Here is a 27,206-nt window from a genome sequence, read left to right as displayed (position 1 = left end):
TTATACAACAGGTGCATCTACTAGGAGGCTAAGGGATAGCACTGGTGGCCACCAGTATTTTTTAATATATTAAAAATGATGGCACCATGTCGGTTGTGACAGCACATGGGACAGCTTTTACCCAACCACTATCAGGCTGTTTAATTCAGAATACACATCATAATTGGATATAGTACAAAAGCTGAGCACACCTTAGTCGTCTATAGTTTTTAAGTAATGTTCTCACACAGTGCAATATCATCTTTTATTTTATTGTTCATTATGTAATAGACAGTTGCATTACAGTCTTTGAACCAGGTCGACATAATTTCACACATACACAATACAACACTGCCGGGTGTTTTGTGAAATCTTAAGGCTAATTGGGAGGAGGAAAGAGCAAAGGGGGGAGGGCATGTATGAGTGTATCCCCTAATGCATTTCACACACTCACTCCTTTACTTGCTTCCGTGACTTCACAGGCCAGTTCAGTGCTCAGTCATACACTTTTCATGCTTTTCAAACGTCTTTCCACCCTCTGCTGAGTTTCCTCTAAGGGTCCATCCAAACCACCATGATGCAGTCAGTTCATGCTACTTCAGTCCTGCTTTTCAGGGAATGAACTCTGCAATGCAGCAGTTATAAAATAGCATCAGTCATTGTGGGGGCTGCATCCAAGACGAAAACACTGCTGTGTAAAGGTACTGCTTAGAAAGACATTCATTTATGTGTTTCTCTAGCTGACTAGGTTCATGCCCAAAGAAATAATGTCGTCGCAATGTTTTCCTCAAGGTTAAATCATTGTAACCTGCTAGTGCTACAGTTTCTAGATTCAACATGCGTGTTGCACTATGTACTGTAACATAGTTTTAAATCATTTTTAACAATTCCAAACCATGCGTTCAGTTTTCATTTGCACAATATAACCAGTGTGTACAAATCTTTCCAGAAGAGATGTGCAGCATTCCGATTTCCCCCACCATATTTGACTACGTGTAAAGTCTAACTGCGTTATCCATATGCGTAATTTCGTTTAATTCTACGTTGTTGCCAGGTTTTTTGACGTATCTTAGCATTCCCCTGGAGTAATGATAAAGCTTAGGGGGGAAACTCAACCAATAGCACTTCCGGGTAGGGTTCAATAAAACAAAAGCTTAAAAGCGTGCACAATTGTGTTTTTAGGACAGTAACTTTACAAGGGTAAAATAACACACACACACACACACACACACACACATACACACACACACACACACACACACACACACACACACACACACACACACACACACACACGACCGGTATTGTTACAGATTGTGTTGAGTCCCGCCGTGTAAAAGGCGTTGATAGTGAGCGCTCTGGCTTTTATTTTGAAGGTCCAAACTATGTGCATCTGGTGTCGTCGCGATTTGCTTCATGTTTGTGTTAGCTTGAAACCCCCTCGTGTGAGAGCACCAATGTACAGTACTGGGGACGTAATCACAGAAACCCAAAAGCGGAATAGAAAAAAAGTGTGGCCATCGATGGTTTTAGCGTGAGATGAGGACGGCGTTTCTGGAGGTTTCATGGTGAGTTTCTGTAAGTGGATTTCCACAGCAATCTGATTAAAATGATGGCTACACAGATGGAAACTTCACGGAACTTTAGTATAATTTCGCCAGCTAACCATAGCTAGCTTGGAGTGTCAGGCCACTCCGAAACGTTTGTTCACTTTTTGGGGATTGTCCGGATAAAGTGTCACTCACTCAAACTGGGAAACAGCGCCCTGTAAGGGGTGTGCTGGTGTTAGCAGCACTCTTAGCTCATTTACTATATTGATTTCTAACGTGCTAGCTAACCCTAGCATAAGTTTCTGGCTAAACCAGGCGACAGCCGCCCTCATTTAAAACAGTTAAACTTCCTTGAGACAGCTATTCGTTTGAACATAAGGCGAAAATAACAAATTAGTCCGATTGTACCCGCCCGAGCATGTCTTGAATTCTTTAAACATTATTTTACGTTTAGAAAAGTCCGAAGGCAATCATTTTAATCTTTATCTAGTCTAAAAATATTTCTGGTTGCAGAAGGATGACTTTCTGCAACTGAGTTCAGCGATACGTAGTGGTGATTAATTTTTAAATAGAAATTAGGGCATGCACTTGCAAACTGGCATTATGTAAGGGGCTGTTAAGTTAACGGTCAGTCACTGGGTGTCCCTGTACCCTCTGAGCTTTACTGGGCCGTGTATATTTTTACTGACCTCCTGAAAACAACTGAAAAAAATTATAATGGTTAATGTTGGCATTTAGTGTGTTATGTTGCGCCGATCGCGCCGGCCACCTATAAAACATCCACACAAGAGCATTGATGTAATTTGAGCAGGTGGGTGTGGATGAAAGTTCCAGTTAGTAGTGTAACCACATCTGCAAGACACCAGTGGTAGAACCGCCCTAAAAAAGCTTGCTTTCTTAAAAACGACATTAGATGGCAGTGTGGTATTAATGTAACGTCTCAACTTGTCTGAACTGGATGACTTGAAGATTATGGTTGGTTGGATAGAATACTCTGTCCATTTTTTAGATGTCTGAATGTTGTGTGTAAGCCTTTACAGGACAAGTGAATGAATATCATAATTGTAAAGTAAAGATCCTACAATAATACAAAGAAGACAGCAGAAAACAACCCCAACAGTCATATGACCCTCTATGAGCAAGTGCTTTGGCGATAACCGGTCGGGGTTATGAATGAGTGATGTAAAGGTGAAATAAAAATACCAGAGTGTAATGGATTGAAAATTGTAATACTTTATAAAGTATTCCTGCATATATTCAAACAGGTGTGATTACATAGCAAACCAGTAAAGAAGGATGGAAGCAGGATGTGTGCACATTTCCTGATTTATTGCTTTGTTTGCTCAGAAAAAGTATGGGAATAGTTGCTGCATATTTAAGAGTCATTTATGATTGTGTTTTATGATGTAAGCTCCACCACCACTGTCCCACCCTTGTAGATAATTATAGTCAAGCAGTATTTACTCGGTCTTGTTTGAATGCTTCAATATGTTAAGACAGTGGTTCCCAAAAAGTTTTTGCTAGGCCTCCCCACACACACACCCTTCTTTAACAACAATTAAGCAGATAATTAAGCAATAAATTACAGGTAGTGCTAAAATAAACTACTAACTCTTTTGCGCTACGTCCACACCTACATGAGTATTTCTGAAAACGCAGCTGTTTCTATGCGTTTGGGTCTTTCGTCCACACGTAAACGGCGTTTCGAATCACTGAAAACTTTGATTTTTAAAAACTCCCTTTTTGTGTTTACGTGACGGACGAGGAATACAGAGTTCGTCACGCAAGGTCAAAGGTATGTGCCTTTTTTTCACGTCACGCTGTGCGCCACGTTATTGTTTACATGAGCTGAATTGCAGAATGGCAGATAGAGACAAAATACTGTTGCTGTTAATCTGACTATCTGCAGGTTTTACACGTTTACATATACACACGCAGTTACTGTCCCTCCATTTAGAAAGGCAGAGGCGTCACGGTGTAATTATTTTACGTGTAGTTGTGTTTTTTTCCTGTGTAATAATATTCAACATTGCTATCAATACATTTTTCAAAAAATGCCTCTCTGTGCAAAATAGGTTCAAGAACATAAACAGCTGTGGGATACTGTTTGTCCGTGATTTGAACCGGGGAAACAAATTGTGGCAGGATCAGCCTGATATTATTTGTATCCCATTGTAACTTTACTGTATAAAGAGCTAACATCTCCAACATGTCAGGAGTAGTTAGTCATTACAAGAAGTGTTTGTGAACTAAAAATCAAGAATGTAGGATACTGTTTGTTTGTGATTTGGAGAGCCCAGCGCGTGCTCGCGACGCAGGGAAAACCAATTCTGCAGGGGAGACCTACCTTGGCACTTGTGCAGGTGAAGCCGAATGGAATATGCTTCACCATATTTTCACCACCATATTTTCACCATATTTTCTAGTCTTTGGCTTGGAAGGAAGTTGGTTTGGAAACACATTTATCTACTGCATATATTTATATTCATCTCCTGCTTTGCGTTTGTGTGCAAGCCCCGTCAAAAGTCTGTCCATTATGCTAGCAGTGTTCAAGCGCTTTTAACCTCTGTGTTAAGAGGAGCTTAAAAAAAAGGTGTTGTGACGGTCTCCGGTATGAGGAAGATTTGGTGTGCGTTCTTTTGTATGTGTTTTTGTTCATGTGTGTAGGTGGGTCTGTGTGTTTTTAAAGAGCATGAAGAAAAGCGAGTAGAACAAGATCATCAGTGCTGACAGTTGGCCTGTGCTTTGATGCCACGTTTACTGCTGTAGAAAACGGATGTACTGATGATTTAGATGTTTAAAAATAATGTTAGTAAAAATTTTGTATCCAACATAACAGCTCTGGGTCCGTGGCTCTGTGCTTTACTGGCCCATGTATATTTTTACTGGCCTGCTGAAAACAGCTGAATAAATTATAACGTTTAAATATTAAAGCAGTTTAATTAATTTATTATTTGATTTTATAAGTGTGCATCTACATTGAAACTAATCTTGAAACAGTGGATGTGGTATAATCTGTCAGCAATTGGAGCATTTCTGGGCTGAAAGCTTCATGGACAGAGAAATAGAGAGCTACTGAGTGGGCTGTGGGCTGGAAATCTCTGTACAACATGTTCAAGTCTTTGCTGCACAGTGTAAAACAATGTCCACACAGGAAGACCCTTACATTCAGTTCTTGGTCAGCTTAATGGGAAAAAAATGCAGATTATCCATGATGCCCTTTTACTCTCCTGGTCTTACCTGGGAGCTGCTTTTGACTCTGTATTGCTATTTTTGTGTTATTTGTCAGTCAGCACACCTGATCTGTATAATTTGTATACCAGGATGTTCCAGCTGTATGCGGATGGTAATGTATTTGCATAGTTCTTAATAGAATTGACAGCTTGTTGAGGCAGTGCAAACCCTGATGTCAAATATTTAACTATCATGTGTCATAACCATTATACAGTACCATAAGTTTGGTAATGGTATTCTCAGTATTTCCTTTACATGGAAGTGTCACTAAGGTTACATCGTAGTTGTCTTTAAGGTCCTCAACTGTCATTTTGTCAGGCTTTATTTGCAGTTTTTATGAGCAGTGTGCAGGAGAGAAGCAATCATGTAACTACGTCTGGGCTTAGTTGTGACTGCTCCCTATTCTTTGGAAGACGGTGTGCTATGCTGGTTGACATTATACCATTGTGTTACATAGACTGGTAATACAAGAAAAGCCTAGACTGCAAATAAGGTGCTGTTGGCATTTTGGCAGCCATATTTAATAAATATTTGGTGTGGACTTTGGCCTATTTGTGTCTTTGGAAACATTTTAACTGCACAACAGAACTACAGAAACTGGGTACCTTTGAAAAGGAAAGCAGTTAGATCAACTTTTAAATTCAAAGATTACTGTCATGGATGAAGAGTGTTCTTCGTGTGGATTTCTTTGTGTTGCAACATATTTACTTAGGGCAAAGCAGGAAGTACTTCCCTCTGTGCTTTTTAATGAAGACTTTATATATCTGAATGAACATTTTAGCTGCTGTTGTTCCTATTTTTCAGTGTTCTGTCACTTTTTTCCCTGTAAATAGATAATTTTTCTAAGTTACCTTGAACTCCTATGCAAATTGAGTGAAGCAGGATCCTGCAGGTCCCTGAACTACTTAAATAAACAAAGTCCTACGGAGCCAGTGAGCACTATGACTCTCAATCCGGTATGGCAGAATGGAGTACGGTGCATCATATTTGTCTCCGTTTTAATTTGAACTCCTACAGTAATTCAGTCTTATGGGAGTAGGCGGCCACTTGGGACGGTTTTGACACATGATGTAACAGCTTGCACACACATTCCAAGTTCAACTGCAACTTTCCAAGGGTTTGTCTGTGCCAGTAAGTGGGTGTGTGCACTGGCATGCAACCAGTCTTTATCAGACAATAAAAATGCTTTAGAAGTCTTAAGAGTTGAAATAACACAAGATAAGAAAACTGAAATATTCTCTTACCTCATGAACACAGACCGTAACTCAGACAAGAGAGGCCTACAGTTCTTTAGTTGTTTGGGATTCTTTTGTGAGCTCTTGGATGAGTTGACAATAGACTCTTATTTTGATTGGCTGGCCACTCCTGGGAATGTTCACCACTGTTCCAGGTTTGCTCCATTTATGGAGAATGGCTCTCACCATGGCTTGTTGCCGTCCCAAAGTGTAAAAATGGCTTTGTAGCCCTTTTTACACTGATAAATGTCACTAACATTGTTCTTGAGTCTCTTTAGATCATAGCAGTAGCAGAATACGTTTTTTGGTATTATTCAGCACAGAAGATTTGACGTGATTTTCATCGGTGCAACACAACTCTGTTACTTAACCAAAAAAATCTATTTTCCTTACAAATGTAAAACATACTGTGAATAGGCATTGTCACCGTAAACAAATAATTGACCAAACACAAATTACTTACTTTTTGTAGTTATATAAGTGATGTCTTGAATCAGTAGGTTAACAGTCAACAGCTCTTGAATGAGTTGACAATAGACTCTTATTTTGGTTGGCTGGCCCCTCCTGGGAATGTTCACCACTGTTTTATTTTTAATTTTATTTCAGAATATGTGCTTTCTTTGGTCAATATAATGGCAGTGAGAGATGTTTCAAAAAAGAAAAACCTGTTTAAGAAAGCAACTGAACAATGTGTTACACTTCCTTTTCTTTTAACGTGTTGTGTGAACTTGGGAAGCTTGTTGTATAGGTGGCATGTATATTAGCTGTTTAGCACTGCCTTTGCATATTATTGATTTTGCATAAAAAGAAAGTCCTGCTTCAATATTTATTGAAAAATACATTACATTCAGAATTATTTGTATTTATTGAATAGCATAAAGACCAATATATTTCAGAAATAAGCGGTTATCTCTTTGTACACCTTCTAACATTTGGAGATGAGTTCACTGTTGCATTCAGTGATTGATATGACTGGCTTTTGAACTGTACACAGATTTCAAGCTAGATTCTCAAACTCCTCTTTAGCGTGTTTTTTTAAAGATACGTTCAAATTTTTGTATAAGACCACGCAGCTTTCAGCTTCACCTATTGATCTTCAGTCAGCTTGGGCCCAGGCAAAGCTGGATCCTTTACAAGTGGTATAATATTTGCGTGTTTGCATGCTAAAGTGTTAGCTGTTGATGCAAGGACGAGCTGTCAATTCAGTTTCATGCTGACAGCAGATCCTGATATTGTGATTTTTCACTACATAAACATATCTGTTTTCATTGCTTCCTTAAAGCCGTTTTAAGAGATGCAATGCATAGTGACGTTTCTGTCAGTTGTGAAATGTCCCTCATTCATGACTTTATTCAGACATCCCTACATAATTAAAAACTATAGTATGGTTGCCTCCTCTTATGATTCTCTCTCAAGTCTCATGCCCTATAGGGAGAATGGTCAAAACCTGTCTGAACATAAGAATTGCCTGAGTTGCACACGTCTGCTTACAAAAGGTTAATAATTAGACCCACCACTGAATGTAACCTTTCCCTACTGGTCAGTTACAAGTCGAGGTTGTATTTGTATCCAGCTATTTGACTTTGATAAATACTTTCAGCTTCATAGGAATAATAGCGTGCTGCTTTAAATGTGAATGTTGCATGTTTTTAGGCACATGGCCCAGCACTGATGACCGTTAATTATTCAGAGAGAGAGAAAAAGGATCGTTAGGGCCTAACGGTAAATTTCAATCTGTTTTTCTTCTTCTACTGACATAGGTAAGCTGTGACACAGACTAAAAGATTAGTTGTCAAATAATTTGTTAAACATAATGTTGTAGTCTTTTTTTTTTTTTATTCTTTGTATTTTGAAAAAATATAGGTAAAAATATATTTGTAAAGTTAATGTTTATATGTATAAATTCAAAGTCAGTATTTGCAGTAGTGGTTATTGTATCAATATATTGTGCATAAATGTTTTCCTGTAACTATCCCTACTATGACCCCTTTAATCATTCATTTAAATTGACTTAATTAATGTAATTCAATTTAGTTTGTGCAGTTCAATTCAGTTTCATGCTGACAGCAGATTTGGTTTGATAATCACTGAATTAATTGGAGTATTTTCTTGCACCTTTTAAATGTACAGTGGCAGCTAAACACTATTTAAAGCTGCTTTAATATTTTTTGAAATTATTAGTAAATCATTACTATGCGTTTTCATTTTAGTTTAACATTGCATAGATGTTTTTTTTTTTCTTTTTTTTTAAACAGGGTCATGAAAAACAGCACTTAACAATTTCATGTCTATTACTGCAATAGGGAATTACTTTATTTTGTCATAATAACTAGAGGCATATGATATAGAGTATGAAGTGCCAAGCCTTTGTTCTTCATTGTTTGCTGTCACATACTCGGTGAATCATTGGCATTATTTCAATTGAACCCTACCCTCGTCTCCTGCTCCTCCCCCAGCTCTATGTCTGTGTCGCGCTACCTCTCTCACTTCCTTTCTCTCCTGCTGTGTGCTGGGTTGCGCATGCTCTCCCTTCGTTCCTCAATACGTCCATGATAACGGCAAAAACAAATCCTTGGATAATAAGAATATAATAATAACAATCAAAGATTGCTTTTTAGCCAAGAATCTGTAGAGGTGTGGCATGGATATGCATCTGGGTTCTGTGCAGATAAGTCCTCACGTAAGTCAGATGGGCCTTTTTGTCATTTAGCATGATTCCATATATTTTTTTTTTGTTCGTTTGTTTTAAATCATCATCTGATTATTGCTGCTCATTTTCTTTTCTCCCTTCTGTACGTTGAGCATCTCTGTCTGCCTCCTATTGCTGTGTCATTCCTGCCTTTGCGTTCTGCATGCATCCCTGCCCCCTCCCACACCTTAATGCTGGCTGCTGATGCTGTCTTGTGATGCTTGAGTGGAACCAACCGCATGCTGAATACAATTTAGGGTAAATTACAGGATTTACCCGTGTATGTAACACCAGAATTAATGTTGCTTTAACTAAATCACAGATATAACACTTGGCATGAATACTTGGTTGAAATTGGGTTGAAGAACATGGTGCACCACACTGCTGTGATAGCTGATTGAATTCTTAATAATTAAAGTGAGGGTGCCTTTTCCTGCAGCAAAGCCCTCATTCTAAACAAAACAAAACCAGCTTTTCTATTACTTAACGGTTAACAACAGACATCATCCACATTTCTTTCAAGGTACTTGATTTTGGAGGCAATGATGGAAAGCTACAAAATGCTACTGAAAACATACTATATTTGAAAGATGTAGTGGTCCAGGCCTGAAAGTGAAGCCAATGTGGATACACCTTATACCTGCTATTTTAGCAGAAGGAAGTGGATTGTGTAGAACGCTATACATGGAAAATAGCGCTACTACCCATTTGATTTGTGACCCCAGTAAACACTTTCAGTGGAGCTCAGTGGCTAGATTCATGGCTCTGTCCTTCAGGGTAGGACCATCTTATGATACTTCAGCTTCTCAGTCTCAAACCTTGATTGTCAGATGTGGTTTCAATAGACTAGCTGCAGTTATTTCTTCAAGGCCATGCTTAGCTTACTAGTTTCTCTTGTGTTATTTCCATTAAACTCAAAAGTTTGCAACAGAGGCAGCATAATGATAACAACACACTGACTATCTGTGAGTTGCTAGCTGTATGTTCTGTGGAAGAAATATTGGCTCAAGTTTTAGGATTTCTGCTTTAAAATGGTGTTAGCACCTGACAAGAGCAAGACTGTTGATTTAGAGCTATATGCTAACAAGTGAAATGTTTACATCTTTACCGTTGTACTCAAATGCCAAGGAAAAGAAAATGTTAAGCATCACTGCTTTAGTTACATTATTGTATAACGATAGACTAACTTGGTTGTAGTTTCATATTCAAATCTTTCTCAATTTCACGATTTATTTGCATTTTTATATGTAAACATAGGTTTAAATAATTTAAATAACATCCATTTATGATTTTATTTAGATTTAACACACTATATTGTATACACGATATAGTGTGTGTATACACTATACATTGCCCTTGGTGCTAAACAAATTTCCCCTTGTGGGACAATAAAGTACTGAATTGAATTCAAACTTGTTTTTTTTTCTCTAATCTGTAACCATAACATTATTCTATAAGGCAGAGATCATAGAAATTGATAAAATTAAGAACAAATTTGACAGCTCGGAACTTTTACCCCTTATGTCCTTATGTAAATTGGTCTTATTTATCTTTAGTGACAAAGGAAGATGAATGTCAAGATTTGAACAGGCTCATCTTTTACTATTGTGTTTTTAGGTGTGTCATTTATGTGCCTATTGCATCCCTTAAATGACATCGTTCAGGTTGTTTCCTTAAGACTAGCAGGATCTGGAACTACCTGTTTAAGCAGCAGAAAGACACAGAGGATGTTTCTTAGACAGTACTACAAGGCAAGATCATCACAACCAGGGCATTTTACATTAGCAGTCAGGATAAACAGGCGCACAAAAGTGTTTAACCCAGGGTAACTTAACCCAAGCTAAAAGGAGTATTTCACAGGTCATATGACCTCCTCCACAAAAAACGATCCCTATGAGTGACAGCTGTTCTACAGAAGTTATCAAATGGTGATTGAAAATCTATAAAGAACAAATAAAAACCAGTGGGGCGAACGTGGTTGGGAAGCGTATCTGTAACCGGAAGGTCGCCGGTTCGATCCCCGGGCTCTCTGTCCTGGTCGTTTCATCCTTGGGCAAGACACTTTACCCTACCGCCTACTGGTGTTGGCCAGAGGGGCCGATAGCGCGATATGGCAGCCTCGCCTCTGTCAGTCTACCCCAGGGCAGCTGTAGCTACAACTGTAGCTTGCCTCCACCAGTGTGTGAATGTGAGAGTGAATGAATAGTGGCATTGTAAAGCGCTTTGGGTGCCTTGAAAAGTGCTATATAAATCCAATCATTATTATTATAAAATGCAACACTGGCAGAAGAAATTGCTGCATAAATCTAGTTATTTATCGTGCAGAGCAGTAAGATAAACATTTTAATTCCAGTTAATTAATGTATGGCCTAGCATATTTTCAGTGCTGCTTTTTATTTTTAAGGTGATGGCTACACATCACCTCTGAAATTGCTCTGAAATTTTAAACTGGATCCATTTAAAAACTTGAAGCTTACTGTCCCACAGTTTAATAAATGAGTCGATAAAAGTGATATCAATTTCAGTGATTGAACGGGCATTCTTAGTGTGGATTAGTAACTGTAATTCCTGCAGTTTAAAATAAAGTTGCATTTAAGAATGAATTTGTCAATAGGTGGTGATTTGTTGCTGCTGATCTCTAATCTTATAGCACAAAAAACCCGGGTTAACCATAAGCTTATCTGGATAAGCCAAAATCCTGATTCATAATAATGGCCTCTGGACTACCCCCCTGTTAATACTTATATTGTCTATGGCTGCATTTGTGTTGCAGTTGAACTACCTGGACACATTTTAGGGTTGGTCATTCTGAGTTGCAGAATTATGATTTAGATATGTTTTTACTATGTAGAAACTTGGACTAAATTCTATACGCCATCCAAATTGTTTGTCTTGTAGTTTTGTTAAGCTCTTTCACAGAACATCTCAAGCACATTATGGACAAACAGGGTTTTGAAACCTTCATCCATGCCACGGCTCCTCCTCCACCTTATCCTGGACTTTTTTAAAAAAGTATTTTTTGAGACATTTTTTGAGACTTTGTAATTTGACCAACTAAATGTAATACAAAGTTCTGGCTTATCCAGATAACTTTGTAGTAAAAAAAACAACAACACATTTTTGCACATGTCGAGGAGCGTGTCAGGCTACATTTCACTGTGTGTTATACTTGTATAACTATGCATGTGACAAATAAAGAACCTTGAACCTTGAATATTATATGTTACCAGCATTAGTGATATACCTCATTTGCCTAAATATATAGACAGACTGGTAAAACACAACTGATATGGTTTCTTCCTTGCAGCAAATGGAAGCAATATTGTCTAGTGAATAAACAGAGCTATCATCATGTTGGAGGAGCTATAAATCCTTTAAAATGACATATTGCAGGATCTGGTATTTATTCAGAATAATGGGTGAATGGAAGAGGAGCAATAAATTTTTTCTCACAGAAGACAGTATGACAGTTTACATTTAAAAAGTACTATAAATTATGTCTTTGCCAATCCAAAGTTCTCGCATACGTCTTTCTGTGTTTCTGTTAAGCTGAAAGTGTTATTAGCTGCATAGCTGGTGCTACAGGTTTTCTTACGTCACATTACTAGGTGCGTCACTTTGGCCTTGTAAAGTAAAGCACTGTTGTAGAGCATGTTTTCTGTCGGGTAAATAATGTGTTAGCGTGTGTTCTTCATGTTAAATATGAATCATTTTTAGTGTAGTTTTGTTTATTTTCATGCTTCAGCCTCTGAATATTTGGAAGGCCCAAGTGAGTATGATCTGTGGGTGTTGTGTATAAAGAAAATAATGTATAAGATAATGTTTTACACATTTTTATTTTGATCTTACCTACAGCATTTTTATTTTTCCCCCAGGAGCAGTATTTTCTGAGAATGCAAAGGAACAAAGAGAAGAAATCAATGGAAAAGATGGGAGAGTCAAATCAGGTATGATTTTATGTCTTGGCTCAATTAAAAAAAAAATGTATATAGTTGTTGTGAAGCAGATGCATATGTAGTATATAGTTGAAATTCAAGGATGTGTGGAGATGATAATATTCCTTCAGACCTCAGTGAAATAACTGAGAGACGTATTTCTTTGTTTTGCATACTAAATTAAAATGACAAAAACTGTCTGTGTGTGTCTTTGTGTGCGTGTGGTGGTTACACTGTTTTCTGGTTTAGTGTAAGAGGAAACTGAGGGTGTGTGTGGCAACATGCAACAGAGCAGATTATTCCAAGCTGGCCCCCATCATGTCTGGGATCAAATCCCACCCAGAAGACTTTGAACTGGAAGTTGTGGTGCTTGGTTCACATCTCATTGATGACTACGGGTAAGACGACCCAACTTTTTTCCTTTGCAAATGCCACTTTTTCTTTTCTTTTTCAATTGTGGACCTTCAGAAGATGCTCACAAAATAAATGGTAAATGGCCTGTATTTATATAGCGCTTTACTAGTCCCTAAGGACCCCAAAGCGCTTTACATATCCAGTCATCCACCCATTCACGCATACATTCACACACTGGTGATGGCAAGCTACATTGTAGCCACAGCCACCCTGGGGCGCACTGACAGAGGCGAGGCTGCCGGACACTGGCGCCACCGGGCCCTCTGACCACCACCAGTAGGCAACGGGTGAAGTGTCTTGCCCAAGGACACAACGACCGAGACTGTCCAAGTCGGGGCTCGAACCGGCAACCTTCCGATTACAAGGCGAACTCCCAACTCTTGAGCCACGATCGCCCTCTGAGCCAACAACATTTTGTTTGCTCGGTGACCTGTAAAATAAATGAAGAGTTGAAGGACACCAGTGCATCCATACCACATAACTGATTTACTAGGAGTAAAATTACATAGCAACTCATGGGGTTTGGTTGCTGAGGAAAAGATTACAGTTGTGGAGTGACGGCAAAAAAACATTGATATCAATAGTGAGTTTGAGATTTGAGAGATTTGTGATATTTATCCAGTTTTGGTGTCTAACGGATGGGATTCGAACATTTGTAAAGGAGTCAAACAACTGCACAGACAGTATAACAATGGTCTGCATGTTTTAAGCAAGACCGAGTATATAAGCCTAGAATATTCATAGAGACATGTCATATTTTCCATACTCACTCAATATTTGTGTGCAAAAGATAACTCCGATAACTTGGTCAGCATTTAAAATTTGAATCTCACATTGCCAAGTTCCAAAAATAAGCTTCCAGTCTTTTTTCTTTCTTTCTTGCATCTCAAAAACATTGCAAAAATGAAACCTTTTGTTGCCATCCCATGATTTGGAACTTTCAGTATACATTGTGCTGTTTGCAACTTACCGAAGTGTTTTGTTTTTGCAGGAACACTTTTCGGATGATTGAGCAGGACGACTTTGACATTGGCTCGAAGCTCCACACTATTGTGAGAGGAGAGGACGAGGCTGCCATGGTGGAAAGCGTTGGGCTGGCACTTGTAAAACTCCCTGATGTTATACAGAGACTGAAACCTGACATCCTGGTCGTACACGGTGATCGTTTCGATGCTCTCGCTTTGGCTACTGCTGCAGCATTAATGAATATTAGAATACTTCACCTGGAGGGAGGAGAGGTGAGGAAACCCAGTTGAACAGTTTCTCCTTCATTAGAGGCAATTACATTTCTTGAAAGCAGCACACAATGAAAAGAAAATTAAAATATGGGGGCAATATTGCATCATAAGTACTTAGATTTTTTTTATGCATTCTGCCAGTGCAGAATCTTTTCTTCTTTTTGTTTTACCCCTCAGCTGTAAAAGGCTGATGGGCTGGGCAGGTGGACAGCTTGGACACCCAACTATGTCATAACAGTATCTCAAAAGTTGTCACCTAGAGTTATCTAATTCATACAATAGGTGCATCTTCAAAAACATGCCAGAGGAGTTTGAATTTTGGTGACCTTGACCTTGAGATCAAGTTCAGCGGTCAGGTTTTCTGAAAATCTTGTGATAACAAAAGAAGGGAGTCACCTAGAATTTAAAACATAGGGGACACTAGCTACTGGAGGATGGGGGTGGTTACATCAGTATTATTATTATTTTTTAACTCTATCCTGTGCTGCTTGTTCCAGGTTAGTGGTACAATTGATGACTCAATCCGCCATGCTATCAGTAAACTGGCCCATTACCACGCCTGCTGCACACGGATGGCAGAGCAGCACCTCATAGCTATGTGTGAGGACCACTCTCGTATCCTCCTTGCTGGCTGCCCTTCATATGACAAGCTGCTATTGTCTCATCACAGAGAGGACTACATGGATATCATCAAAAGCTGGTTGGGTATGCAGAAATATATTCACAGGACAAAATTATTTAATGAGAAATAAGTCTACGTTTGTATTTTATGTGATATTTGCATCTTGCAGATGACAAGGTCCAGGAAGGTGACTATATTGTAGCATTGCAGCACCCGGTCACGACGAACATCCAGCACTCTATTAAAATCTATGGGCTGATGCTGGATGCGTTGATTTCCTTCAACAAGAAGACTCTCATCCTCTTTCCCAACATTGATGCCGGTTAGCTCCACCTGTGCTTACTGTTTTTAAAGTCCTCTTTTCAATAAGGTTTGGACACTCAAACAAAAGTTGAGAAAAATAACATAAGCATTTCTCCTATAAACAGGAAGTAAGGAGATGGTACGTGTTATGCGAAGAAAGGGGATTGAGCAACACCCAAACTTCCGAGCAGTGAAGCACATTCCTTTTGAGCAGTTCATCCAGCTTGTGTCACATGCTGGCTGCATGATTGGAAACAGCAGCTGCGGGGTACGAGAGGCTGGGGCCTTTGGCACACCTGTCATTAACCTGGGAACAAGACAAACAGGCAGAGAAACAGGTAGGTGTAACAAGAATGTCAATTGCCCTGAGCTTATCTCATACAAAGCTTCACAGGAGCTAAACAAAGGCGCAACGTTTTCTTCTTCTTCTTTTTTTTTTTTAAGTCGCGCAATATCAAGAGGAAAAGGTGAAAACAAGTTACAGCGGGAATGATTATCCCATCATGAACTTTCTCATACTATTCCCATAATATCCGCTATCAATCCCATCTCCAGGAGACAAACACCCAGCACTATTAGTAGACAGTCAGGTCATCATAGTCCAAAAGACTCCACTGAGACTCATGTTTTATTTATTTTTTTAGTATATGTTAATGATTGAGTAATATAATGTCAGTATGTGTGGTATAGCTGGAAAGAATCATTTACTGGGACATGAATTAATTGTCCTTGAACATTTAAAGGATTGAGGCTGCTGGAAGACAAAATAGTACAAAAACATCAAGGTTATTTTCCTCAACCTGCCAAGCTGTATTGTTCTGCTAAATCTGTCTCAGGTTGTTTTTCTTATTAACTTGAGGACATTTTTTTTTCTCCCAGGTGAAAATGTTTTACATGTCAGAGATGCCGACACTCACAATAAAATCTACCATGCTCTGGAGCTGCAGTTTGGAAAGAGATACCCCTGGTATGGCCAGTGTACAATCTTCATTTGTCTCCTGGGTGTTTGACCAAATTTTTAACTGTGTATTTTCATTTGCCAAGCCTTCTTTCAATGAAGGAACTGCTGTATATTTTCAGTAACTTTACTTACAGTGCCAGTTAAAGTCCTGTTGAACAGGATTTCAAAAATATGTTGGAAATTACAGTCTGTCATTATCAGTTTGTCACATTCAAGTTGTGTGACCTGTTTTTCCTCTGCCAGCCAGTACTTACTTTTTGCATATCTATCAAATGAGTCAGTTGATGAATTGTCTTTGTTAAAGCCCTTTAAGATATTAGAAGTAGCAGGAAATGGCAAGATGTATATTAGGGCTGCCACGATTAGTCGACTAGTCACGATTTAGTCGACGCGTCGTTTGAAGCTTTGTAAGATCCCAAAAGACGCAGGAATAAGTAGTAGGATTTAAGAGTGTAATAACGGACTGAAACAGAAGATGGCAGCACTGCATGTACAAGGATGCCAGCTGCCGTTAAACCCCGAAGAAGAAGAAGCTGTGTCCCAGAATTCATAGCGCAGCCCAGCTCAGTTTCCAACAATGGCGGCAGCTAGTTAGTTTTAATATTACTCTTATTATTCTTTCTGGGTCACAAAATAAACGTTTAACATATTTTCAGGCGAGAATGTAGCTGTGTAAACCTCAATTATCTGCTCAGTTTATCAAGACACCACATATTTTCAAAAGCGCTCTGACGTTTTCAGAGACGTCTGTTACCCACTAGCTCGATAGCGAGCCGGGGGCTAGGCTCACTAGAGCCGTGAGAACACCGGACTCCTGGCAAATCGTTTTCAAACCCACCGCTGTCTTTCGCTACTCAGGTTAAACATGATATATAAGTCACTTAGATAACTTAACAATGTTATTGTTTGGCTTTTTTTTAGTATTTTATTTGTTCCTGAGTAAATCGGTTTGGCTGAGATTAAAGTTATAGTTTTTACACAGCTAAATAAACATCAAGCAGACAGCTGATTATCAGAAGTGTGAGATGCTGGAGAATATACTCCGGTGTCCTGTTATATTTTAGATAGCAAGGAGTTTATTAAACTTCACCGAAACAATCTGCAAATTTCATTAAAATTTAATAAACTATCATCTTGTCTTTATTTTTAGTTAGCACAGACCTTAAACACTTAAAGCTGTAAGCTAATGATAGTTATATTAGAGCAGATGCTGCTGGTGCAATAAGCTGTAGTTTTACGTCCAATGGATGATGATCTGATTAGTCGACTAATCGCAAAAATAATCGGTGACTAGTCGACTATCCAAATAATCGTTTGTGGCAGCCCTAATGTATATCCTATGGTATGTTTAACATAACACGTTTTGTACAGAATCAGGTCAGGCTCATTAACCAACAATAGACATGCAGGTGAATGTTATATACGTCTGTGATTATTGTGTGCAGTCTTAGAAAGAAGAAAACTGTGTTACTTTACCAAACTGTTCGTCTATAAGGCAGATTTTATCCAAATTATTTTTAAAAAAGGGGTTATGGCAGAGTCACTGTCTGTGACATAATTTAAAAAAAGGTTTGAGAATCAGGAGAAGGTAATAATGTAACAATGGGTTGCACTGAACTGTATTTGGAGTCAAAACAAAATTTTAAAAAATGTTTATATTAGCAAATATGCAAATATGCAAACACGCAAATATGTTTGTTTGTTTGTTTGTTTAAATCAGTTCTAAGATTTATGGTGATGGCAACGCAGTGCCTCGTATTCTCAAGTTTCTCCGTTCTATTGACCTGGACGAGCCTCTCCAAAAGACCTTCTGCTTCCCTCCTGTGAAAGATCCGATTTCCCAGGACATTGATCATATCCTAGAGACACAAAGTGCTTTGGCCGTCGACCTGGGAGGGACCAACCTCAGAGTGGCCATTGTCTGCATGAGGGTAGGCTGGATGAACACTAAACTTTAAATGTTTTTTTAAATGTTTCTTCATTTTCACTTTCAAAAGCTTTTGTCTGTTCTGCTGTTTTGTTTTTTAAACTTTTCCAGGGCACCATAGTGAAGAAATACAGCCAGCCCAATCCAAAGACTTTCGAGGCCAGAATGGAACTCATATTAAAGATGTGCAATGATGCCATGCGGGATGCTGTGGGCCTTAACTGTAGAATACTTGGTGTCGGTATGAAAACACACTAATACTAAAACACATTTACACATAGGAAAAAAAACCCAGCACAACAATTTCAGATTTATTTCTGCTCTTTAGGAGTGTCCACTGGTGGGCGTGTAAACCCCCAAGATGGTGTGGTCCTTCACTCCACAAAGCTGATTCAGGAGTGGTCTTCTGTGGACCTAAGAACGCCCATATCAGATGCTTTACACCTACCCGTCTGGGTTGACAATGATGGCAACTGTGCTGCACTGGCAGAGAGGAAGTTTGGTCACGGCAAAGGAGTGGAGAACTTTGTCACAGTCATCACAGGAACAGGTGAGAAGTTTTTGTTTTTTAAAGTTTTTCAGATGAGGATCTTCATCTATTTGCTTGATAACTAGTGGTGCAGATGAACGTGCTTGAGCCACGCTATGATATCCCGTTCGCGTCCACTTTAGTGGCAAGATCGTTCCAAGCATGTATGAGCAGGAAAAGATTTAAGTTGTGGCTGAACTGTCCCAGGCATCTTCTGTTGCCCTAACTACTACAAATGGGTGGACCTCCAGGGCAACGGAAAGCAACGTTGACAGCTCATTATATCACAGCGGAGTGCGATATAATGAGTGGTATGGTGCATTATTGTAGGGTCTACCTTGCAATATAAAGCGCCTTGAGCTGACTGTTGCTGTGATTTGGCGCTTTATAAATAAAATTGAATTGAATTGAGTGGTAGATACAAAGCCCTATACTGCCCTATATTGTACCATAATTTTTTTTTAAATATTTGTGTGGAATGAGTCTTGAGGTGAATGTTTTTAACAGGCAAAAAATACTTCAATAAGTAAATGTTAAATTTTTGTCTTTTTTCTTTTTTTGCTAATCCGAAAATTGATCCGATCCGTGACTTTAAACCGTGATCCGATCCGAACCATGAGATTTTTGATCCGTTGCACCACTAATGATAACTGTGAGACCTGTATGAATTCAAACAAACTGCGATGATGATTTTTACAGCTGAAATAATATTTACTGCCTTATTCTTTTTGTAAATTACATCGTCTGGTTATTTAAGTCTCAGGAAGTAAAAAATATTTTGACTCTGTGTGCAGGTATTGGAGGAGGAATTATCCATCACAATGAGTTGGTCCATGGTAGTACCTTCTGTGCTGCTGAGCTGGGTCACATCATGGTTTCCCTGGAAGGCCCAGAGTGTATGTGTGGCAGCCGTGGCTGTATAGAGGCCTATGCATCTGGGATGGCCCTTCAGAGAGAGGCCAAAAAACTGCATGATGGTGAGAGATTTTTTTTGTTTTTTTTGTTTTTTTGAATAGTGGATATTGGCTATGCGCTTACCAACACTTGGCTTTAGAAACCTTTGAAAATGTAAAAATTGAAATCTCTCCACAAAAACATAAACACAAAATAAATCTTTATCCAGCAGATAATCTTTTACAAGTTTTCTTACGATACCAGAGCAACAGAAAGTGCAACTAAATTTTACACCATCAACTTTTTTTTTTATAATAGAGCATTGGCAGGATCGCCTCTAACGAAATGAAAATACTTTGTCAGTGTCGTCAGGAGCAGGGTTCATATCCATGTTGCTTGTATGCTGCTGTCATGATGACAGACTATCCAAGAGTAGGGATGGGTATCGTTTAGGTTTTATCCGATACCGGTGCTAAATCGGTACTTTTGAAACGGTGCCGGTGCTCAAAGAATGGAGAACAGAAAATTGGTCCAAAAACCTCTCATGTTTAGCTGGTTTTTTGTAGAAAGATAACAATGTTAGCCTTTTCTGCAGCTATGGGGCATATATGGTATCACTCTTGGCTGGAAGCAGTGCTTAAACAATGGAAAAAACACAAACTTTGTCCAAAAACCTCTCATGTTTAGCTGTTTTCCACTTTTTCTTTGGTCATTTTAGCCTTTTTGGCCAGGGTGAAGGGAGTATCTGCCATCAAACAAGAAGACAGCCGCATGTAGCTATGATGATGTTTGCTAGTTCACCTTACATGCATTAATATAATAACGTGGTTAGCCTACTCAACGTAAATTACACACGAACAACGTTAAGCTACTCACGCAGAGAAGAACGGCTGCTGCTGCCATCATCACCCGTCATCATTTCTGCTACACTGGCAGGGCTAGGGGCCAGGACTCTCCTCTTCGGGTTTTTGGGGGATGTTGCTAAATCCGGGTCCAATAACAGGCAACCCACCCGCAGTAGATGTGCTCGGTGTGAGGTCTCGCAGCAAGCTATCAAATACTGTGCATTTCTCGGCTTTTAAAAAAAAAACCGCTATACGTCGCCAGGTGTTTCATCGGATTCGAGGTGTTACCTCCTTTGACAGTATCACCTTAAAGCACTAGTTGCAGGTTGATGAGTTTGCATCTTTTGCTGTGAAGTACAGCCAGACTTTGACCGCTTCGCTTTGGGCATTTTTAATCTGTAGCTCTGCTCTAAAAGAACGTACGTACCTGGCCCCGCCTACTATCCTCGCAAAGGTAAAATGATTGGCTAGAAGTGTATCACAGCTGAGGAAAAAAAAGCACCGAAATAAAGCACCGAAATGTGCGCTGCTTTTCTGTCTGGTTACTACCGTTTATGTCAGAACCGGTGCCATCATGGCACCGGACACCGGTACCCATCCCTACCCAAGAGTGTGAATGTATTGACACTAAGTGGTAGCAGCAGCAATCAGCATTATAGTGCAATAGTACTGAAACAGCATAAGTTCAATGTAAGCACAGAAGTAGCCTAAGTAGTGTTTACCCAGGAAATTTTAAGCAGATGCTAACACATGGCTCCTTCTTTGAGTGATAGAGATTTAACCTGCATTGATAGATGGAGTGGTCAACCTTTTATCCCCAATCATGTTTCTGACCTGTTGCCAGTTAATATTAGTATAATTAGTTCCCAACTTTTGAGATGCGTTGCTGGCATCAAATTCAAAATGAGCAAATATTTTTCATTAAATAGTAAAGTGACTCTGTTAAAATGTTTGATACGATTTTATATCTTCTGTTTTGAGTAAAATGTGGGTTTATGGGTTTGGGAAAGTGTTGTATTCTGTTTTTATTTACATTTTACACAGAAGGCCGGGGTGGGTTTTTTTGTTTGTTTGTTTGTTTGTTTGTTTTTAAATTGGGGCATGTATTTTCTTGATGGGGTAGAGAAAATTGTACCTCAACTCTTATGGTTTTATGTTGTATTCTATAATCTTTTTAAACAAATATATATTTATTGAGTTTTTGTTTAGCAACTCAGTCATCCATCACATGATAATCTGGTAAACAGTGAGATTGGTATTATTTAGATAAAACTGTATCCTGCAATGCTAGTTCCTGTTTCTTAAGCTGTAAAGTCAGTTTAAATCCAGCACAGGAATGAACGACGTCAGGAAGTAATTAAGCATAACCCTTCTTGTTGTATGTCTCAAGTGGCTTCATTCCATTTATCATTATCCATGTTCATTATCCATGTGTTTTTTGTTTGTTTGTGTGTTTGTTTTTTACAGAGGATCTGTTGAAGGTGGAGGGGATGGATATGAAACTCTCAGAGCCAATCACTGCTGCACATCTTATCAGTGCAGCCAAAATGGGAAACTCCAAAGCCGACGCTGTTCTGACCAAGGGTTAGTTCACAAAGGACACAGAGAAAATAGTAGAGAATAGTAGGTTCACCTAGCTTGAAAATGGGGTTGACAATATTTCTACCTCAGCAGTGGTCTAAATTAGAGATGGCACGATACCACTTTTTTATGTCTGATACCGATATCATAAATTTGGATATCTGCCGATACCGATATGAATCCGATATAGTGTTTTTTAATCAATAAAACTCTTTTTTTTTTTAATATCTTGCTGCATTTTGTATAAGTTCATACTCAAGTTTAAATAAACAACAACACTAAAGCTATTCTGTTATACCTGTATGTAAAAAATACACTGCACCCAAAATATTTCATAGTTCAGTAATACTGATCAATCTAATAAACTTAAACCTACTCAATCCTTACTATTCTGGTATTTTAAAGAGTACTTAGCAGAAATATTAAGCAACCTAACTAACAGGGTTGCAAACTCCCAGCGAAAAAAAAAATAGGGAACCACCCCCCACCCTCCACCTCATGATTCTTAATCGACGTAATCAACTTTAATTTGATGCAGGTTGGGAAAAAATGCACAGAAATAAATTATTTTTCAAGAATAATTAAATAGATTCAACATCTTCCTTCAACAGAATTGCAGACTGCACAGATGGTATCTTCCCAAAGGAAAAAGCACTATAGCTTACTAGGGTATATTAGACTTAACAGTTACTATATACAGTAATGGACTTCTTACATCAGATTAAAACTTTGGGTGTAAGATTCAGATAATTATTTATTAAAAGCTAGACATTTTAAATGAGAATAAGAAAGAAAAGTATGTCTTTGTGCCCCCTTTTCCCTGTGAATGCCATATAGAGATTGACAGACCACGTGATTTTCGCGCATTGCATGCCGGGAACTCGTGGCAAAACAATCCAAGTACCGCATCAAATGCAAGCATTTGCAGCACCGCAAAACGTTCATTTTCCGGTTCCAATAAATTCTTGCTTTTTCTTTGCCCCCCCAAAAAAGGAATGTACAAAACGAAGGAGAACAATGCCGGTCCGTACAAATACAGACTCGACGAAAAGACAAAGAAAAGATACGAGGAAAAAATCAAAGGAGTGAAAGGGTCAGACCCTTACGAGCACACAGAGTGGACAAAAGACGTTAGCGTGCTGCCCAACTTTCACCACGCTCAGATTTATAATTATACGCTTCTTGGAGTGAGTGCATACACTCATGAAGTTTAGTAACTTCAGGTCACTGCAACAAGCCCAGGTACAGTTTACTGACGGATGGGTGCAGGACCTTGAAATGCACCGTGTAGAACGAAAGATCATCGTACGTATCATAAGTTTACCAGTCTCACAAATCGTCTTCATAAATACACATTCGTTAACCGTTTATTAATAGGACCTTTGAGCTCAACGGTAATTAATTAGCAGTGGAAATAATTTCTGGTACCCATCACAGAAATGTAGCAGTGACAATAATACTGTATGCTGTAATCGTACTGGGCAATTAGTGATACAAAAAACCTGTTTTATCCTGTGAATAAAAGTATATGTTTTTGTCAATGTACCATAATAACAGAAGCGAAACGCAATATTGTGTCAGGACAATTCACTGTTTATGCACAATAAATAAAGGAGCATAGCGCGACAATTTCTGTTCAGCGCCAGACTTGCTTGTAACCTATATCACCAATTATGTTAAGAAAAATGACGCATTAACTACAACAGAAGACTGACCTTTGTGGGAATGCTTGGCGCAGACTAACATGTGAGCTGGAGTGTTCTAGGACGTTATATTTGATCTTTGAATGGCTGCAATCCAGGCCATCCATCGCCTCTTTGTTACTTCGGAAACATGGCTCGAACAATTTCTCTTCAACGACATAATCCGATAACAACCGATCTCTTTACCCGTCGGCTTCCCGTGGCTGTCATGCGACCGGCTATTGCAGTTAATAATACAACAGCTTCTTGCCATTTTTGTGTTTCATTTTATCGCTGTATAACTGATTTCAATTGAAAGCCTGCGTGCGCTAGTACCTCTTGCCACGAGTTCCCAGAATTCTTTGCGGTTTTACCCCTGAATGACGTCACATTTTCAATCTCTATCGGCCCCCCTGGCTAAACTTTGCTAGATCCGCCCCTGCACAGTTACCAGCCGTCAGCTACGTAGAAAAAGATCCTGGTCTAGAAAGTAATATTAAATAAATTCTAACAGCAGCTTATCAAGCTTAAACGTGCTGCTGTTGTTCAGCCACTGGTTTCCTCTTTCTGGTGCAAAGTGGGCCAAAAACAAAGAAGAGAGACGGACTCGCGACAGAAAAGCCGATCAGCTGATCATTAAGCAGTTTCATGATTGAAGTAGCAACAGGAGAGGGAGAGAGAAGAGGCAGTTGCTCCATATATCAGTTGTTAAGCTTAATGTGGGAATGCTTTACAAAGATTCAGAGATGAACTTACACACTTGCTTTGCTTCTCTCTGGGATCACAGATGAAATGCTGGTTGAGGCTACAAATACACACAGCCGCTCTATCATGTGAGCACACTGCTCCGACGTGCTACGGTTATGGGCCGAGTTACGCCATGTCGCCAAGTTTTGTGAGGTGTTTTTTTTTAATATTTAATGGATCGGATTACATTTTTTTATTTCTCTCTGATATCCGATCCAGTAATTTACGTCCATATCGGACCGATACGTAATATTGGATCGGTCCATCTCTAGTCTAAATCTGATTTATTTTCACATGTACACAACAGCCTGAATTTAACTTAAGAGTCAATACTATAAATAAATTACTCGTGGACATATTACTGGGCATCTTACATTTACAGTAGGCATTATTTGAGTAGGAGTTTTTCTGTGGGGTTAACACAGCCGTGTGTTACCGTTTATAACACACCCCTTTTGTTATATGAAAGAAATCTCAAAACCTGGCATACACGTGGAAACAGATGGAAATAGGCAGCCTGTTATTTAGATTATGTGGTAATGTTTTAAAAGATATATTTAAAAAAAGATAAAATATAACTTCCTTATGTGTTCTTACCCTTTTTAGCCGCCACTGCACTGGGTGTGGGCATCATCAACATCCTCCACATAGTCAACCCTTCACAGGTGATTCTGTCTGGAGTCTTGGCCTCTTACTACCAGGCGCCAGTGCAGCATGTCATCTCGCAGAGAGCGCTCTTCTCTGTCCAAAACATCAAGGTTGTAACATCAGACTTGGAAGAACCAGCTTTACTTGGAGCAGCCAGCATGGTGTTAGACTATGCAACCAGAAGAATATATTAAAGAACAAAATCATTAAAACCTGCAAGGCAGTTTTGTCCCTGTGGTCTAACAAACATACAAGTACAGTTATTATTTTCCAAAGTTGAAGTCTGTTAGTCGGATTAAAATCCGGAAACACATGTGAAGTGGGAGTGGGTCTAGTGCATGGGCCAGAAATCCTAATTCTCTTTTGTATAGTATCGAGGTTGAATTAATCTCCAAAACTTATCTGTACAAGCTAGAACCTTCCTTCTGTGCTTGTGGTGTGGATGGATGGAATAGTCTATTTATAGAAACCTTGTGACCAAATTATAGCTGAATCTTGCTTCTGTTGCTTTCTTTCTATTGTAACTTTAGTTTTCTATCAATTTTGTGCGGATGTTGCATTTCCAATTGTATGGAACATACACAATTTACATTTTTAGTTTTTTTTTGTGTGTGTTGTTGTTGTTCTTCTTCTTCTTCTTTTTTATGAATGAAATAATCTAAAATGGTATTAAGTAACTTTTAAATATACACCAATCTGTCACAACATTAAAACTACAACTCACTTACATGAAGAATACCCAACAATGTGGTAGTAGTCCCCAACAGCAGCACCAGCCTTGCCTTACTATAAAGATTCAACCCACAAGACCTTTGCCCCATTTAGAGGACAAGTGGGACATGCAGAGTACTAGGCAGGTGGTTTTAATGTTGTCGGTGTTTGGTGTATAATAAACATGATTAAAACTGCTTTGGATCTATGGATGCTATAGTATGGTAAGAGGTTGGGGGGGTTGTTTGTTTGTTTGTTTTGTTTAAGTTTTTCCCAGGCTTGTTATGAAGATGTTATTCTTCTGAAGATGTACAACATGGTTTTTATGTACACCTTTATACTGCATTGCACAATACATGCTATTTGTAAGTTTTAAATACATTTCTGTGGATGTTTGTTTAATATTCATCGAGAAAATAAGTTTTAGACAATTGTAAGAAAAAGACTGAAGTTAATTAAGTATTTATTATTCAACTTTTTAGTTAGTGTCCAAAGAAAAATTGAAACTGCATAGCAGTTCAAACATTTTTTCTTTGCATCTTTGAAATGTTACAGTGAGTATACATCTAAGGTGTCATTTGACCAGATTAAAATATTTACTGTTTAGAAGGCAAAACACCTATTTAATCAATTTTTTCTTTCTTTTTTTTTTTTTTATTAATTTTCAAATTTTGATGTCTTCAGTTTTGTTTTAAAACTTATAAATGTTTAATTTATGCATTAAACATGCATTGAGGTCTTTATGAGGTTTTCACCTGAAATGCTTTTCCAGTGGACCTGAAGGAATTCCTACAAATGTTGAGCACTCGATAGTGGCTCCTCTCCTATCTGTTGACCAGATCAGTTTTAATATTAACGAACAAACACTGAACACTTTACGCCGATTCATCTGCTTGTTAACGCAAATATCTAATCACGTCACAAAGCTCAGAACTTCTTAAACTTGTTTCATGAACACGCCAGTGTAGTAAAAAAAAAACCTCCAAAGTCACCAGATCTCAATCCAACGCAGCACCTTTGGGATGTGGTGGAAGGGGAAGACTGGCTTCATGGATGTCTAGCCGACAAATCTGCAGCAACTGCGTGTGGCTATCAACATGGACCAAGATGTTTATTTTATCTTGTTGAATCTGTGCTAGCAACAGTTAAGCCAGTTTTGAATCTAAAAGGCTGTTGATATTTGTGTAATAAAGAACTTTTAATTACCACCGTTTGCAAGTTTCACTGCCGAGAATATGAGGCTGTTTTTTTTTACACCTTTGTTCTTTTTGCTCATTGATGAAATCAATGACTGAAAAAGCAAGAATTAATAAGTCAAAAAAAGCCAATGGTGATAACTTCTAACAAGTTAGGTCCAATGACAAATATAAAGATGAATTGCACTAAAAATGTATGCAAAATTCTGCCAGGCAGTTGTTGAAAGAAAGTGCATCTTGTAGTAGAGTGTAAGTCTATGAAAAAAAATCAAGCTAACAATTTTCA

The 27,206-nt window shown here is 38.6% G+C and overlaps 1 protein-coding gene across 6 annotated transcripts; it reads left to right on the top strand.

Moving 5' to 3' along the window:
• Positions 1-1,392: 1,392 nt before the first annotated feature.
• On the top strand, positions 1,393-26,932 carry gne (glucosamine (UDP-N-acetyl)-2-epimerase/N-acetylmannosamine kinase). 6 transcript variants are annotated; one of them, XM_026170379.2, is made up of 15 exons: positions 1,441-1,547; positions 12,433-12,456; positions 12,563-12,634; positions 12,872-13,020; positions 14,028-14,274; positions 14,772-14,979; positions 15,066-15,218; positions 15,325-15,537; positions 16,079-16,166; positions 17,881-18,091; positions 18,199-18,328; positions 18,416-18,637; positions 19,411-19,593; positions 21,823-21,939; positions 24,972-26,932. In XM_026170379.2, exons 1-15 carry the CDS (start codon positions 1,545-1,547, stop codon positions 25,205-25,207), a joined length of 2,256 nt encoding a protein of 751 aa, XP_026026164.1. In that variant the 5' UTR covers positions 1,441-1,544; the 3' UTR covers positions 25,208-26,932. The 6 variants fall into 6 exon arrangements, with proteins under 6 accessions (XP_026026165.1, XP_026026166.1, XP_026026164.1 ...); XM_026170377.2 differs by lacking the exon at positions 1,441-1,547 and adding an exon at positions 7,821-8,678; XM_026170380.2 differs by lacking the exon at positions 12,433-12,456 and having other exon boundaries at positions 1,393-1,547.
• Positions 26,933-27,206: the final 274 nt, after the last annotated feature.

The sequence above is a fragment of the Astatotilapia calliptera genome, chromosome 6, assembly GCF_964374335.1.
Source record: "Astatotilapia calliptera chromosome 6, fAstCal68.1, whole genome shotgun sequence".
NCBI lineage: Eukaryota > Metazoa > Chordata > Actinopteri > Cichliformes > Cichlidae > Astatotilapia > Astatotilapia calliptera.
Note: the sequence above shows the minus strand (reverse complement) of the source record. Positions and strands in the feature narration are given on the sequence as shown.